The sequence below is a fragment of the Mycteria americana genome, chromosome 1 (genome assembly GCF_035582795.1).
Source record: "Mycteria americana isolate JAX WOST 10 ecotype Jacksonville Zoo and Gardens chromosome 1, USCA_MyAme_1.0, whole genome shotgun sequence".
Lineage (NCBI taxonomy): Eukaryota > Metazoa > Chordata > Aves > Ciconiiformes > Ciconiidae > Mycteria > Mycteria americana.
In genome coordinates this window covers 192,904,405-192,918,424 of record NC_134365.1, presented here as the reverse complement: position 1 = coordinate 192,918,424, position 14,020 = coordinate 192,904,405, and the positions used below count along the sequence as shown (strand labels likewise).

General features: G+C 44.7%; 2 protein-coding genes across 4 annotated transcripts in view; one reads left to right on the top strand and one right to left on the bottom strand.

Moving 5' to 3' along the window:
• Positions 1–187: 187 nt before the first annotated feature.
• On the bottom strand, positions 188–5,764 carry ALG11 (ALG11 alpha-1,2-mannosyltransferase). Its single transcript, XM_075490067.1, has 4 exons — positions 5,665–5,764; positions 4,366–4,599; positions 2,738–3,669; positions 188–580 (listed from the first exon to the last, which is right to left on the bottom strand). The coding sequence occupies exons 1-4, from the start codon at positions 5,700–5,702 to the stop codon at positions 309–311; spliced, it is 1,476 nt and encodes a 491-aa protein (XP_075346182.1). The 5' UTR covers positions 5,703–5,764; the 3' UTR covers positions 188–308.
• Positions 5,765–5,971: 207 nt separating this feature from the next.
• The window catches only part of ATP7B (ATPase copper transporting beta), a 48,916-nt gene continuing 40,867 nt past the window's right edge, over positions 5,972–14,020 (top strand). For 2 of the 3 annotated variants that reach the window (XM_075490047.1, XM_075490029.1), the window contains exons 1-2: positions 5,972–6,294; positions 7,498–7,728. In XM_075490047.1, coding sequence (XP_075346162.1) covers positions 7,666–7,728 — 63 coding nt within the window. In that variant the 5' untranslated portion in view covers positions 5,972–6,294; positions 7,498–7,665. The remainder of the gene's footprint in view (positions 6,295–7,497; positions 7,729–14,020) is intronic. The other variant, XM_075490038.1, reaches the window with a different exon arrangement.

The following is a 14,020-nucleotide window of genomic DNA, read 5'->3' as shown; positions in this document are numbered from 1 at the left end:
GAAAGTAGTCAATAAATAAAAGAACTTCCAGATGTAGTTCTGCTACCAAGGAAGTATGATGGAAGTATGTGAATCCAGAGGGTTTTGCAGTGCACTGTACTGTCATGTAGTCAACACAGAAAATTTTCAGGAGCATTTCTTTCCCAGTAAAAAGATCTCTATTACATAAAGCAGATACCCTGACAGAAAGAAAAAAAATCTCTTTATTGAATGGGACCAAGGGCTCATAGATTACATATATTTACAGATGACACATAGTCAAATATAAAAGGTTAATTTTATGCATATACATTGTTATTAACATACATTTATTTAAATAATGGCTCCACAGATAACAGGAATGTCTCTTCAAAATGCTGGTCAGAAAACCTGTGCACAGACCGACGAGCGTTTTCTCTGATCTCTAACCTTTTTTCAGGGGACAAAGAGAGGATATAAGCCATCACCTCCGCGTAATTGTCCTCATTTTCTGCTAGGAAGCCTGTAATATATCCTTCATAGGGTACCACAATATCCAATTTGGGGCCTCCAGAATTGTGAGCCAGGATAACTGTGCCAGCTGCCATACATTCAACTACTCCTGTAAAAGATACAAAACATGCTGATATGAATGTGTGCATCACATACTTTGGCTTTCTATAAGGCACTGGAAAGTTAAAACAACAGTAAAATTCACCCAGAATTGTAAATTACTATAGAATGCCGTTCTGGATCAGTTTGAAAAAATACAGGGTAAACGGTCTCATAAGAAAAACAAATTAAGTTTTTCAGTCCTAAGGACTGAAATGATAGTTTCTCTTAAACACATAAAATTGAAATCAGAAATCAGATATAATTGGTTAAGTTGTGGTTCTTGTAACATTTATTGTAAGATTCTTGTAAGATTTACCCGAGATAGATTATATCACCAGTATATACAGTGGGGAAAAAAGCTAGATATTGAAACAAACGTAAAGATAAACATGGAAAGTAGCTCCATGACAGAATTCTGCATAGTTCTGTCCTGCTCTGTGACAGAATGCTGCAACAGTGGTTTTATGGTATGGTGGCAGCTGCAAAAAAATAATTAAAAATTACAGCTGAACATAACTATTCATTTTCTCATTCACACTGAAGATTTTTAACATTTAGAAAGATACTCTGAGAGGAAAGCTGATTATGCAGATTTCAATCTGATGATATTCAGAGGTTCAGTATTTTGCAGATTAACTAATCTTTATAGGTTTTGACAATTCAGTGAGACAAACTAGTAAAAATTGTTATCGCTGCATCTGTATTTTTGATGAAAGAAATTTTAATTAAATGGGAATCTGACAGTAAGCTTTCCTCAGCCAAAAACAGTGGGATAGGAATAGCATAGAATGTACGCATCAACTTCAAGTCTCCTCCATGGTTCCAGAACAGACCTCAGAAATCACTTTAATTGCTGATTTTTCTCAGTTCTGATTCGATTTTTTAAAAGTGCCCCTAGCTCAAAAATTGCCGACTATAATAATACTCCAAAGTTTTGGAACATGTTTTTTACAGCTAAAAAGCCATTGGAGATAAAGGTGAAATCACGCTGAAATTAAAAATCACAGTGTGATTGCATCACTTTTAAAAATATTTTTTTATTTACTTAATTAAACTGTTTTATGGGGGAAAAAATAGGAGAAAAGCATTATTTCCATTTTGTGGCAGTTCCTTCTGGGAGACAGGTCAGAGTAAATTTTTTTGTACCAAGTTCCTACAGACTACAAGCTACTACTCCTGACACTTACTTAACTTGTATTCTAATAAAGTCTGATGACATTAACTGCAGTTTAGCCACACTATAGCCAAGTACAGCACCCATCTGCTTGGCTGCTGACTTACTCTGTTGTAGATTTATGGAAGATGGGCAATCTTAGATTCCCTGTCAAAGTCAAGACTCAATTAATCCCAATAAACGGAGCCCAATACCTTAATTCTGTATGATAGCACATTGCAAACCAGATCCGAGCTCCTCTTTGGCATTCTGCTCCACGCTATGGCGATGGATTTAAGGACTTGATTTAATTGCCTTAGCACAGGTGCCTAGTACAATGAGATGACCAAGGGTACCTGGTGGCATCCACATGGGGCTTACAAATAAGACACAGGATCTGTGGGAGACTCACACCTCTGAAACAGCAGCTAGAGCCCCATGACGCATACCAGACATCTCAAACGGCAGTTGAGGCAGGTTAAACACGCTCAAAATCTCTACACATGTGAACTGTGTCTAAGCTCCCCCTGTAGTCAGTGGAGCCAACAGGGCACAATCTAAGGTGCTTCAACAGAAGTACCTGGTGCCTTTTGAGGCTCTGTTGGGTACAGAAGGCATCTGTGTAAGGCTGGCAAACCTAACATAGAACCTTAGGGTGACCCATGACCTTGCAGAGCGACAGCTGGAGGTCAGGGAGAACATCTGGGGCAGCACAGATGGGACTAGCTGCCTGTTTAGGTGACTAGAGGATGCCCATAATTGATAGTCTACAATGTCTACAATGCTTCAGCTTGCACTACAGTAGCACCTAGTATTAGTCATCCGAATTGGTCCTGTAGGCTCTACCTCAGCTAGATCACCTCTGACGAGAATGGGAGTTGGACACCTGCTTGGCATGCAGCCCTCTATGCTTAGACACCTACACTGAGGAGCCTTCATCATGAACTGAAGCCCTCCTCCACTGTGTCCCCAGCTGGGACAAATGGCTGAACACTGAGGAAAGATACTGACCGATCCCAAAGTGCTCGTTCCACATCGTATGCAGACCAATGGTGGCCTCGGCCAGGTGTCTCTTTAGCTCCTCAAAGGGAATGTTTATTCTGAATGTCACATTGTTACTAACTCCCAGCTCTTCACAAAGATGTTTAAGGTTATTTACACGCTCTTCATCTTGCTGGTTACGACAGCCTCCGATTAAGATAAGCTTCAATGATGGCTGCTGCCCCAGTCTCTTCTCTTTCAGCAATTTAGCAAAAGCTCTGATTTGCAAAGGATGATCTTTTTCAGGCCTGAACTGGCTGACAGAAACAATGGAATATTCAGTGGTGCTCTTTTCCTCTTCCAGTGGAACATCTAGGAAGGTCTGAACATCGCACGGTGGATACACAACGCTAGTGCAAGCCCCAGCTCTCCAGAGGGAAAGGATGTGATTTAGCGTCCAAGAAGAATTAACCATAATCACATCACTGCAGGAACCAACCAATCCGTACATGAAAGCAAAGAAGTAGTAATAGACAAGTTTAAATTTGCTGAGAAGAGGATTGTTTGTAATGAAGGCTGCATTGTTAAACCTGGTGTCCTGATTCCTAACGACAGAAAGCATATCGGTGCTGATAGTGGGATAATGGACATAGCATCCAACGCGACAACCTCCTAAATATTTAAAGAGTGGAAGCGTGAAGGCATAACCCATTGAGTCAATATAAATATCAGGAACACACTTGAGAAGAGCTTCCCAGCCAAGAAACACTGATCCTAAACTTTGTCCCAGCAAAGTGAAGTGAGGGTAAAGAGAAGCTTTCACAAGGTGGCGTTTTTCTAGAAATACAAACTTCACGGGATGAGTTAATTTAATATTGAATCTTCTGAAAGCACCTTCCACTATTTCTTCTGCAGTGGCATCTCTGTCGCCAGTGTAAACAACACACGTTACATTTCTGTACCTGCAAGAGTAAAGAAAAAGAATTTCATATATTCTTCTCTTCAAATTTTGTAACATGAAACTAAAATATTATCCATTCAAAATTACTCAAAGTATGTGAGAACAAATGTCTGGCCTAGCTCTGAAATGATTTTAACAAAACTATACTTCCACAGGTTTTTCTGATCTGCAGAAAAACATACGGCTGAGGACTTGGGGAATACTTTTTTTGAGTAAAACATAAAAGGAGCTCAGTATTATTCTACAGACTTAAGAATGCCTTGTGCTACATTAGGAGATGTCTGTCTAGTGCATAGCATGAGTAAAACGCAGAAGACTGTGCAAGCCAGCGGATGTGCCAATGTTAAATCCGCTTTAGATATTAACTTGTTTTGCCTCCTCCACCAAGAGGCAAGTTATCAAGATTGTCAGTTATCTGCTGATGGGTTAGGCCTATAGAAAGTTCCATACCAGTACTGGAAAACTGATGAGGGAGGAGGGGCTCTCCCAAGGAGAGAAAGAAGACATGAGTGATGCCACAGCAGGACAGATCAAAATTTGGGTACAGGGATGAAGCAGAATGGTGCAACCAGGTGAAACTCAGACGTAAAAAAAATGTAGGACCAGAAGATTAATGATACCTATTTAAGTATGTAACATGCCAAAATGTGCAGAAATAATACCATCAGTAGCTGATTTGATAAACATATATGCTTACTTTTTCTGGAGTGTTCTTATGGCACACCACAAGACTCTCTCCCCTCCACCACCTGCATTGCAATATGGGTGAAAAAATGCAACCAGCAATGGCCGCTTCCCATCTTCTCCTGCTGAAGTCAACTGCTTTTTCCTTTGTTGTATCCAGAGCCGTATTCCCCACAGTAGTACCACCAAGCAGACACACAAAATTCCACTTAGAAATAATGCAGGGATTAACAACGAGCACAGCAATCTGAAACAAGCCGGAAATTTTAAAATACAAAATTGCTTTAAAGAAATACTATGTATGACATTGAGAGAGAAGGGCTTACAGGTAGAGCTACAGGAACTTCAACAATTTCTTGTTGAGGAGTTCTCATCTCAGAAATCATCAATATCTGTGTATCATTTCAACAATTACAGAAAAAAAAAATCACTATTCTACATTGTTTAGCCAAATATATTTTTCCTACTGTTACCTCTCAATCATTTATGTTTATTCATGCCACATGTCTATATCTATCTCCACATGCTACATACACTATAAAGGTTGCACGCCCGTAGCAATCTGGCAAAACACAACTAGCGCAGTGATTTCTAAATAGATTTGTAAGTTTTCTTCAGTTGGAGCTCCTGTGTGGGCTGCCTTAGTGTGAACTCCTTTAGTGCAGAGCTACCTGGGCCAGCCTGCAGTGCATGACCCAGAACCTGCATTTTCCATTCCCCTGAGATTTGAAGAGCTATGTCAATTGCCCAGAAAAGCTCCGAGCAGTTTCTCTGTTTAGAGACCTGTTTCCTCAGGCCTCTGAAGCACTCTGACAGGGGCATTCCCTTTGCTCACCACCGCCTCCCTGCACAGCTCTCCTAACCCAGGAACGGGAGGTTTCTCACAAGAGTCTCTTCTTGGCCTAGAGAGCTTCTGATGCTGTGCTACGCGTTATGAGAAACACCATTTACTCGCCATTAAAGGGGTTGCCCACGGCGAGCCACGCGTCACGACCGACACGGCGCGTAAGAAAACACATTCATTTTCGGGATGAAGAAGCGGAAAAGCACATTAACCCATCCGAGGCGAGCGGCAGAGCGAAAAGCCGGGCAGGGACCCATCCCACCTCGGCCGGCCCGGCGGCCCCTCTTGCTCGGGGGGGGGACGGAGGGGCGGGGCGGGTGCGTGACGCCCGGGGAGGCTCGGGGGGGATGGCAGAGCGCGGCCGCGGCTTGGCAGGGGGCCACGGAGGCGCGGGGTCTCCTTCTCCCCTCCCTCTCCGCTGCCAGGACGCGGCGCCGCCCCCACACACAGCCCTCGCGCCCCCGGTACCTGATCAGCCCACACAGGCACAACCCTCCCGCCACCATCTTGGACAACGCCGCGACGTCTTTCCGCAGGAAGGGGTGGCTCCTGGCTGGGCGGGGGCGGGACCACCCCGCATTGGCGCCTCCTCATTGGTTCCCGCGGGAGATAGCCGGAGGGGAGGGGAAAAGGGCGGGGCTAGTAGCAGGGCGGCCCTGTCAAGTGGGAGGGAGCGGCGAGTGGGGCGTGGCCGTGCCCGGGGCGGGGGGGGCGGGCTGGCAGCGCCCCCTGAGGGGCGGGAGCGGCGCTACTGTCGGTGTAGCCATTGCCGCCTCCCCCTCCTCGTCCTCCTCCTCGTCCTCGTCCTCCTCCTCCTCCTCCTGCTCCTGCTCCTGCTCCTCCGCGGCGGCGGGTCTCCTCAGGGGACAGCGCCTCCCGCCCGTCCCTCCGGGCAGAGCCCAGGCCCGGGGCACCGCGGCCCCTGCCGCGGAGGGTATACGGTGTGGTGTGTGAGGAAGGCAGAGACCTCCGTGGGACAGGGGGTTTCTTCTCCTGCATCCACCATATTTTGTCTCTGTAAATACTGGCCCCTCTCTTTGGCCAGAAGAAGATGGCATTCGATGTCCTGTCTTCCAGCCCTGCCTTAATCTCCTGCTTGTAAGTGAATCCCTCTTTATAGAGAGGTACCTGTCTGCTCTCTGCGAATGTGTGCAAGCTAACTCTGTGAGGCCGAGGACAGGATGTCCAAAATACCCTGTGCCTGGTGCCATCTCTAAAAGGATCCCTGTGAACATGCTCACGGGGGACAATTTCCACTGGAGGATGTCCAGGCTGTCTCTGGCTAATATACTTTGTCTCCTCTTTTGTCTTGATTGGGGAGTATATGCACAGACCAGAGGACTAGTGTAGATACAAGGCTGAACAGTGCCGTTTTTTAAAATGCTACTAATGATATGTCAGTAAACAGCAAGACTGTATTTCTAAAATGGCTTCCCCTGGAACAATGTAAGAAACTCATCCTGCTCTCCCAGGTGCTGGGAAGTGTTGAGTGAAACTGCCAGACTGTAGGTGAGGAGGGGCTTAGGCAGAACAGGCCAAAACATTTCTGATCTCCTGTCACATCACTAGGTGCTTTTTCCCCCACCACATTCTCCATTTAAAAATAGTAAAATACTTTATGTGGCAAATTTGATCCAGATAGTGTCCAGTCTCTTGCAGAGCTGAGGTTGTCCAAAATTTGAGGGCATTTCAAGCCCTGTTTCTTTGAATAGGACCTTTCCAGAACCTGTGATCTTTCAGCCTCTTTGAGGTCCATGTGATCTCTTTCATGTCATAGTCGCCTGTGCATTTTGAGGTCTTGAAGCTGTTAGGGATGTTTATGAAGCCCATCCTGTGTCTTCTTTGTCAGAAGAGTGCTGGTTGGAAAATGCTGAATTGTTTGTTTATTTGGCCATTGTTATAGCCCGAAGTAGAGAGGTGAAGTCTCTACTGCAGTGGGAGTGAGAAGAGTTCAGCTTAAGGAATGGTTATTTGATTCTGACCTGCCTGGATTGAGTTTTCCTCTTACGAGAACTCACTATGTGGGAATGGAATTGGAAATGTGTCAGGTCCTCAAAGTTAGAGCTTTATTGGTTATTTTACTGGTGTTTTTATTTAAATATCTTCACTGTCCTAAATACCACTGACTATAGGTTTTATTAGGGCATCTCTGCCTTTATGTAAGCAGATAAATTGGAAGAGTTCTGTTGGGAAGTCCAGCCAGCATGACCTAACATTTCATTTCTGAACAAACAGCTCTCATAAGTAGAGTTCCACAGGCATTGGTTTCTCTCCCTTAATCTTATTCTTTTTCCCTGACAGAGCAGTTGCCTGAGAAGCATGTGGGATGTTTGCAGAAGAGACCTTTGCTGGATTGACATCTCTCAACTCAAAACACCTCTCTTGTAATGTCAATGTTCGAAGATAATTGCCTGGGTTCAGAGAAGAGGCACAGTTCTTCCAGGGAACAAGAAGTCCAGTCTATTTTAGATGATGAAATTTGTGTGTCTCCCCACTGACTTGAAAAGGAGGTTATGGCCACTCCCTTGGAAGGTATGAATCTTAGATTGAGTGTCTTTATGAAGCTGAAGGATCACACGTTAGCCATGGCTTAATTAAGATGAGACTTAAATAATGCTGAAGAGTTCCATGAAGCAAGAAGAATAATTACTGAGTCACCTACATACCTGGCTTTTGAGTTGCCTGGGCCATAAATGGCAGATGCAGTGTTTTGGGTTTAGATTCAACTCTCTGTTCAGTAAATCATATAGCAAAAGTACTTGGAAAAGCCTTTGGCTTCATGTGGCTAGGACAGTACAACTTGTTCTTTCCAGTCAAGGCTCATTGCAAGGTTAGCTGTACTGAAATCAGGATTTAACCCATGAAGCTTCCAGCACAAGTCCTACACTTGCTTCAGGGTTTTAGTCCTAAGTGTCAGAAGTATGTTTTAGCTTGAGCCTAGCAAAATATCTTGCTTTTCCTGAAAACACCTAATCAATTTCTTGGAAGTTCCTCAAATCTCCTATTAACGAATATATTTGTCTGTGCATTTGGCAGCTGGAAAAAAAGACTGATTTGCACAGTCACAGTGGAAACAGCTGCCTTGTGGCAGCGTACTGTATTTGCAGTGCATGAACTTTCCGGCAGGGTGAGCCTCAGACTTGATTCAACTAGCTGTACAGCCAGACATGCTCTGCGTGCACAGCATAGCCAGTGTAAGATGTAAGTCTGGCACTTCCCTGAAGTGTTGAAATTTTTGCATGAATGCAGATTGACTGTCCAGCGTTGGTGTTACACAGCATATACAGTCACATAAATAAGTCCTTTGATCTGCTGTTTCAGTAGAGGTGGGAGATGGAGATCCATGAGGCAGCAAAGATGCAAGGGTTATGAATGTGTTAGAAACCACGGAAGCGCCTGAGAATGGTCGTGTAGGAATTAGGGCTTCTCCCCCCAAAAGGTAGCAGGATCAATAGCCCAACTGAATTGCATCTACACCAACGCACACAGCACAGGCAACAAACGGGAGGACTTGGAAGCCATTGTGCAGCAGGAAAACTATGATATAGTTGCCATCACAGAAACATGGTGCGATGACTCGCACAACTGGAGTGCTGCAATGGACGGCTATAAACTCTTCAGAAGGGATAGGCAAGGAAGGAGAGGCCGTGAGGTAGCCCTGTATATTAGGGAGTGTTTTCACTGTCTAGAGCTTAATGATGGTGGCAATAGGGTTGAGTGATCACAAAATGATAGTTTTTGATTCTTGGAGAAGTAAGGAAGGGGGTCAGCAGAACTGCTACGTTGGACTTCCAGAGGGCAGACTTTGGCCTGTTTAGGAGACTGGTTGACAGAATCCCTTGGGAGGCAGTCCTGAAGGGCAAAGGAGTCCAGGAAGGCTGGACATTCTTCAAGAAGGAATTCTTAAAGGCACAGGAGCAGGCTGTCCCCACATGCTGAAAGACGAGCTGGCAGGGAAGAAGACTGGCCTGGCTGAACAGAGAGCTTTGGCTGGAACTCAGGAAAAAAAGGAGAGTTTACAACCTTTGGAAGAAGGGGCAGGCAACTCAGGAGGACTACAAGGATGTCGTGAGGTTATGCAGGGAGAAAATTAGAAGGGCCAGAGCCCAGATAGAACTTAATCTGGCTACTGCTGTAAAAGACAATAAAAAATATTTCTATAACTACATTAGCAACAAAAGGAGGGCTAAGGACAATCTCCATCCTTTATTGGATGCGGGGGGAAACATAGTGACAAAGGATGAGGAAAAGGCTGAAGTACTTAATGCCTTCTTTGCCTCAGTCTTTAACAGTAAGACTAATTGTTCTCTGGGTACCCAGCCCCCTGAGCTGGAAAGTAGGGATGGGGAGCAGACTGAAGCCCCCGTAATCCAAGGGGAAATGGTTAGTGACCTGCTACCCCACTTAGACACACACAAGTCTATGGGGCTGGATGGGATCCACTCAAGGGTTCTGAGAGACCTGGCAGAAGTGCTCACTGAGCTACTTTCAATCCTTTATCAGCAGTCCTGGCTAACTGGGGAGGTCCTGGTTGATTGGAGGTTAGCAAATGGGTGACACCCATCTACAAGAAGGGCCAGAAGGAGGATCCGGGGAACTACAGGACTGTCAGTCTGACCTCAGTGCCAGGGAAGGTTATGGAGCAAATCATCTGGAGTGCCATCACATGGTATGTACAGGACAACCAGGTGATCAGGCCCAGTCAACATGGGTTTATGAAAGGCAGGTCCTGCTTGACCAACCTGATCTCCTTCTATGACAAGGTGACCCTCTTAGTGGATGAGGGAAAGGCTGTGGATGTTGTCTACCTAGACTTTAGTAAGGACTTTGACACCATTTCCCACAGCATTCTCCTGGAGAAACCGTCTGCTCATGGCTTGGACAGACGTATGCTTCGCTGGGTAAAAAACTGGCTGGATGGTGGGGCCCAAAGAGTGGTGGTGAATTGAGTTAAATCCAGTTGGCGGCCGGTCACAAGTGGTGTTCCCCAGGGCTCAGCACTGGGGCCAGTTCTGTTTCATATCTTTATCAATGATCTGGATGAGGGAATCGAGTGCACCCTCAGTATGTTTGCAGACCACACCAAGTTGTGCGGGAGTGTTGATCTGCTTGAGGGTAGGCAGGCTCTGCAGAAGGATCTGGACAGGCTGGATTGATGGGCCAAGGCCAACTGTATGCAGTTTAACAAGGCTAAGTGCTGGGTCCTGCACTTGGGCCACAACAACCCCATGCAATGCTACAGGCTTGGGGAAGAGTGGCTGGAAAGCTGCCCGGTGGAAAAGGACCTGGGGGTGTTGGTCGACAGCCGGCTGAATATGAGCCAGCAGTATGCCCAGGTAGCCAAGAAGGCCAACAGCATCCTGGCCTGTATCAGAAATAGCATGGCCAGCAGGACTAGGGAAGTGATTGTGCCCCTGAACTCGGCACCGGTGAGGCCGCACCTCGAATCCTGTGTTCAGTTTTGGGCCCCTCACTACAAGAGAGACATTGAGGTGCTGAAGCGTGTCCAGAGAAGGGCAACGAAGCTGGTGAAGGGTCTAGAGCACAAGTCTGATGAGGAGTGGCTGAGGGAACTGGGGTGGTTTAGCCTGGAGAAAAGGAGGCTGAGGGGAGACCTTACCGCTCTCTACAACTACCTGAAAGGAGGTTGTAGAGAGGTGGGGGTCGGTCTCTTCTCCCAGGTAACAAGTGATAGGACAAGAGGAAATGGCCTCAAGTTGCGCCAGGGGAGTTTTAGACTGGGTATTAGGAACAATTTCTTCACTGAAAAGGGTTGTCAAGCATGGGAACAGGCTGCCCAGGGAAGTGGTTGAGTCACCATCCCTGGAGGTATTTAAAAGACGTTTGGATGAGAGGCTTAGGGACATGGTTTAGTGGTGGACTTGGCAGTGCTAGGTTAATGGTTGGACTTGATGATCTTAAAGGTCTGTTCCAACCTAAACAGTTCTATGATTCTGTGATTCTATAATCTTCCTGGTGACAGCAAACTGGGGGAGTTGTTTTTGGGAGAACAAATCATAGATACTGTTCTTGTCTTGCTTTTACTCCCATGGCAAACAACAGATAGACCAGAGGAATTGTTTTGGTAGGAGCAGCCCTCTCTGATTTATATTCCTTTTTTTTTTAAGCTTCATGGCCCCTTCCTTACCATATGCACTCATTTCTTGAGTGGAGTAAGCCAAGAAACATGATGTCCTTGCAGGCTGCATATGACCTATCAGTTGTAGCTCAGGCACATTGTAATAAAGCATCTGCATAAACAAATAGATATTCTGGATCTGGATAACTTTTCCAGATCCTTACCAATGCTAAACAGGGGAAAAGAAGAGTTCTTCACAAGACAACCAGACTAGATAGAAAAGGATGCGAAGGAAAGCTGCAGTGCATCTGCTTGTACTCTCTGCCTGGTTTAGATGTGTCTTTTTTTTTTTTTTTTTTTCCCCCAAAAACTACATGAGTTGCTACAGACATAAACTGTCACACAAGTTCAAATGATAATTTTGAAACCTCTGCCAGTCCTGGCATAAATTCATCAGACCTGACTTTGCAGTCAGAAGATGTTTCGTTTGATGGCCCCTTTTTCTTCTGCAGTTCTTCCTATGTGTTTTGTAGTCACCTCAGACTGTCTTCCTTTTCATGGAAGGCTATTTTTATTTTGAAATCAATGTTCACTTGCTTGTTGTAGGGAGAAATCTGCATGATGGTGGGAGTATCAAATAGTTTTCTCCGTTCTAATAATTTACAGTTCACAGAATCACAGAATGGTTGAGGTTGGCAGGGACCTCTGGAGGTCATCTTGTCCAACCCCCCTGCCCAAGCTGGGTCATCTAGACCCAGTTGCCCAGCACCGTGTCCAGATGAGTTTTGAATACCTCCAAGGATGGAGACTCCACAACCTCCCTGGGCAACCTGTGCCAGTGCTCGGTCACCCTCACGGTGAAAAGTGTTTCCTGATGTTCAGAGGGAACCTTCTGTGTTTCCATTTGTGCCCATTTTCTCTGGGCCTGTCACTGGGCACCACCGATAGAGCCTGGGTCTGTCCTCTTTGCACCCTCCCTTCAGGTATTTATATACATTAATGAGATCCTCCCTGAGCCTTCTCTAGGCTGAACAGTCCCAGCTGTCTCAGCCTTTCCTCGTAGGAGAGATGCTCCAGTACCTTGATCATCTCAGTTGTTTTATTTTTTCTTAGTCCCTCTAGTGCTAATTAAAAAACAGACGTATTAGTACTTTCAAAGTTCTTCTGTTAACTTTTCTTTAATCGCAGTGTATTCAGCTTCTGACATGAGCAATATGAAAACTGTGTTGCTGACAGCTTTACAGACTGCAAGGGATACCTTTAATGTCTGAACGTCCAACACAGACTGATTGAGTTGTCACCACTTAACAACTTCCCCACCTTAATGCATATGTAGCAGACGATATTGTATGCATGCATTTAGGGTATTGGCAATAACTTCAGCAAGAGCAGCGCTGAGCTTTCTGTGGTGTTCCCACTCCAGCAGTGAGAACACTATTAAAAACCTTGTCTGTAGAAATTCTGTGGCTGACATGCCAACGAAATTAAACTAGTCTTGTCATGAAGTCGGCTTTGTTTTCACCGTCCCAGAGATGTACCAAGTTTTTAATCTTTTGCTGCCTCTGTAAGCATTTTTGTCCTGTTTTAATTGTTTTCCTAATTAAGGTCCTTACTCTGAAGGAAAATCCATTAAAATAGGCCTTCTGAAGTGAGTGGTATTCAGAACAAATAGTAGAATTCACTGACAGTGTGTTCTCTGCAAGCCTGCAAGGCATTTGAGACAGTTTTAAAGTATATTTTTGTAACTTTGATTCTTGCTGAGAACTCCACATACGAGTAACTTGGTAAGATAAAACCACTGGCAAGGAATAACACAAAGAAACTGGATTAATATTGTGTAAGGATATTCATATGACAGTCATGTGGTCTTTTATACTTTCTTGTACAGTTGGTTACTTTCTTTCAGAAACATGCATTGTGTAGCGCTGAGTCTGTCATTCAGGGCTGCTGTCTTAGCTACCAAAATGCCTGGGGCTGTTTTAGCAGAAGGAATCTTAGATCATTCTTATACACAGTAAGTTTTTCCTTTTTGCACATGTCTTGTGATAGGCTGTTAAATGTTACAGTACATTTGTTCTTCATCACATAGTAACAGGAGGCAGAAATAAAGTTGCACAAGTTGTGTGCTAAATATTTGCGAAGCAAAAAACAAGTATTGGAAATAAATTGTGGCACTAATATATCTAGGGCAAAACACCGATGGTTTGCCCATATATCAGGTTTTTACTGATGTGTTGTAATATTGCTAAAGTTGCTAAATATAAGCAATTCTAGTAAAAAATTTTTTAACTGCCATGTTTACTTTTGAGCTAGATATTCCAGGGCATGGGTGCTTGCACCATGTATCTGTGACCAAGAGCTTCCTTTTTTTTGGCAGGAGCAATGAAGAATTAAGCAGCTTGGATGTACACAAAATTTTTGCAAGAGCTCCTATAAACCACATTTATTGGTATCACCAGGCAATTTAAGCAGGTTGAACCCATAGCTTTTGATTAACAGAAGATTATTTTCACACAAATTGTCCCAGTTGGGCAAAGACCATGTAGGAAGACAAATCAGTTCCACTGCTGGAGTTTAATCCTGTAGATTGTGGCAGTGTTTTAATCTCCCATGGACTCTTCTGTCAGTTCTCCTAAACAGTCATCAGCAGGAAAAATCAAAAAGTCTGCCATTTTTTAGGGTGGGTGAAGGAAATATATTCAAGTAACCCAGAGCACAGGCAGAAATGAGCTGGGGAATGATGTA